General features: G+C 43.4%; 1 protein-coding gene across 2 annotated transcripts in view; it reads right to left on the reverse strand.

Moving 5' to 3' along the window:
• The window catches only part of Nr1d2 (nuclear receptor subfamily 1 group D member 2), a 27,651-nt gene that overhangs the window by 17,248 nt on the left and 7,823 nt on the right, over positions 1 to 2,580 (reverse strand). Inside the window, exon 2 of one of the 2 annotated variants that reach the window (XM_031361657.1) lies at positions 990 to 1,256. In XM_031361657.1, the coding sequence (XP_031217517.1) occupies positions 990 to 1,256 (267 nt within the window). The remainder of the gene's footprint in view (positions 1 to 989; positions 1,257 to 2,580) is intronic. The other variant, XM_031361658.1, reaches the window with a different exon arrangement.

Consider the following 2,580-nt stretch of genomic DNA (forward strand, 5'->3'; position numbering starts at 1 on the left):
ATCTGATGCCCTCTTCTGGTGTGTCTGAAGACAATGACAGTGTACTCACATACATAAAATAAATAAATAAATCTTTAAAAAAAAAGAAAGAGAGAAAGAAAGAAAGAAAGAAAGAAAGAAAGAAAATGTAAAGAAGGCTGGAGGTACAATTAGTGAAGACTGCTTGCGTAGTGAACATGAGGCCTGACCTCGATCCCTAGCATCATAAAGAAAGAAGATGCAAAGGTTTTGAGCTATTCTGCTTCAAATCAACAGGAGATGGGCAAGCTCCATGCCTTCTCTATCTGCCCTACTAGACCTGTTCCACCCACACCCACTCAAGTAAGCTTCCTCACTGATCAGTGCAATCCTGCTTGGGTTTCCTAATCCCAAATGTTCCCAACTCATGCTTCATGAAGGTAAACCCTTCCCACAACCAGCAAACATTACCACAGAGACAAGGCTCAGTACTAGGAGTCTAGCAGAAAGGCCCTGTAAGTGTGTGGTAAAGGGAAGACGAAACCATCACTGTGATGGTTTGAATATGCTTGGACCAGGGAGTGACACTAATAGTGTGGCCTTGTTGGAGTAGGTGTGTCACTGTGGGAGTGGGCTTTAATACCCTAGTCCAGGCTGCCTGGAAGCCAGTATTCTGCTAGCAGCCTTCAGATGAAGATGTAGAACTCTCAGTTCCTCCTGCATCATGCCTGCCTGGATGCTACCATCATGTTCCTACCTTGATGATAATGGACTGAACCTCTGAACCTGAGCCAACCCCAGTTAAATGTTGTCCTTTATAAGATTTGCCTTGGTCACGGTGTCTGCTCACAGCAGTAAAACCCTAACTAAGACAGTCACATAGGACCACATTAACAGCCATCCCCCGACAGAAACTTCTAAAGGCATCACTGATATTTTGCCTCATCACTGACCATGGCACCAAGTAACAAGCCTGGGACATAAAGGCCATCTGTATTAGTAACAACAATATAAAATACTAACGGACTTACTTGTCATTCCGCTGTGACTCTTGGTCATGCCAGGAGCACTGGGTTTGCCTGTTTTCACAGGGCAATCTGTGCGGTCACTTTTCAGAACACCATCGATGCTAGAGATATCAGTGTTCTTGGGATTGCCATTGGCATCACAGTTAGAGCTATTTGGAGAAGATGGAACAGATGAGGATGAGGACTGGAAACTGTTCTCAGAACTCTCGCTGTGACAAGAGGCAGGGCTGGAGGCAGAGCTGGAGGAACTGATGTAGGCAATCACACCTCCTAGAAAACAGTGCAAGTGGACAAATACAAAATGATGCATGTATCTGATTTTACTCAGGTAAATATAGTACTTTACTGAATTGTTAGAAATGTCACTAATTGCCGGGCGGCGGTGGCGCACGCCTTTAGTCCCAGAACTTGGGAGGCAGAGGCAGGTGGATTTCTGAGTTCGAGGCCAGCCTGGTCTACAGAGTGAGTTCCAGGACAGCCAGGGCTACACAGAGAAACCCTGTCTCTGAAAACCAAAAAAAAAAAAAAAAAAAAAAAAAAAAAAAAAAAAAAAAAAAAAAAAAAAAGAAAGAAATGCCATTAGTTTCAGAAACAAAAAGTGATTGACACTATTTTGGGAACAGGGATTTCATTTAGGACAGCAGACAAGGTCTCTCAATCTTGCTGCTCTGACACTCCCTGAAGACAGGACACCCCCCCCCCCAGTGAGTCCAGGGCCCACCTCCCTCTAGGATCCATCCATCACTGCACTTGTACACTCATCTCTGTGCAGACAAACTACGTGTCCTCCTAACACAGTTACAGGCCATGTTAAAGGGTGGCAGAAGACACAACTGTGCAAGAACAGCATTAGGGTAGATGATAACCCTATCTACCAGAGCACCTCTCAGTAGGCCCAAAACACAACACTAAGTTCGTTGAAGTAACCTCCACAACCCCTATGCAAACTAGCCTGGCCTCTGCAAAGCTGTAATCTTCTCAGGATGAGAAACAATGTTTAAAATTGTTCAACTTCTTCCCTTAAAGAGATAAAATGCTACAAGACTAACACCAAGACCAAACATACAATTTTCCCAAATAAGTAATTCTTATTTCCCAGACCAAATAAGTAATTGTCTTCTCCTCTGCCAGGGTCTGCTGTGCTTCTGCCCCCATCATCAAATACTCAATGGTTCCTCAATGTACAGCAGACACAAGAGACAATGGTCACCTTTCTCCAGCACTATATGCACCTACCATCTGCCTGCATCCACATATTTTTCCACTAGCCATAAGCAACCAGCAATACTGCAATTCCCAGCACATTTTATAGTGATAAAGCCTACCCCACCACATACTTTTAACATCTACTTCTGCCACCTTTGTGAAGTACACATTGACTAACAGATTCCAAGCACAGTGAAATGTAAGTGGGAAGTCAGGGGATTCCTGATAACAGTCTAGATGATGGTATACATAAGTAGTTAGAGAATATCAAGTGCAATGGAAGCATTAACTTGAAAATAAAAATTATAGGAGATAAAGTTATGGCTCAGTGATAGTGCACTTTCCTAGAATGGATGAGACCCTAGGTTCAATCCTCAGTACAAAAAAA

The sequence above is a fragment of the Mastomys coucha genome, unplaced genomic scaffold (genome assembly GCF_008632895.1).
Source record: "Mastomys coucha isolate ucsf_1 unplaced genomic scaffold, UCSF_Mcou_1 pScaffold9, whole genome shotgun sequence".
Lineage (NCBI taxonomy): Eukaryota > Metazoa > Chordata > Mammalia > Rodentia > Muridae > Mastomys > Mastomys coucha.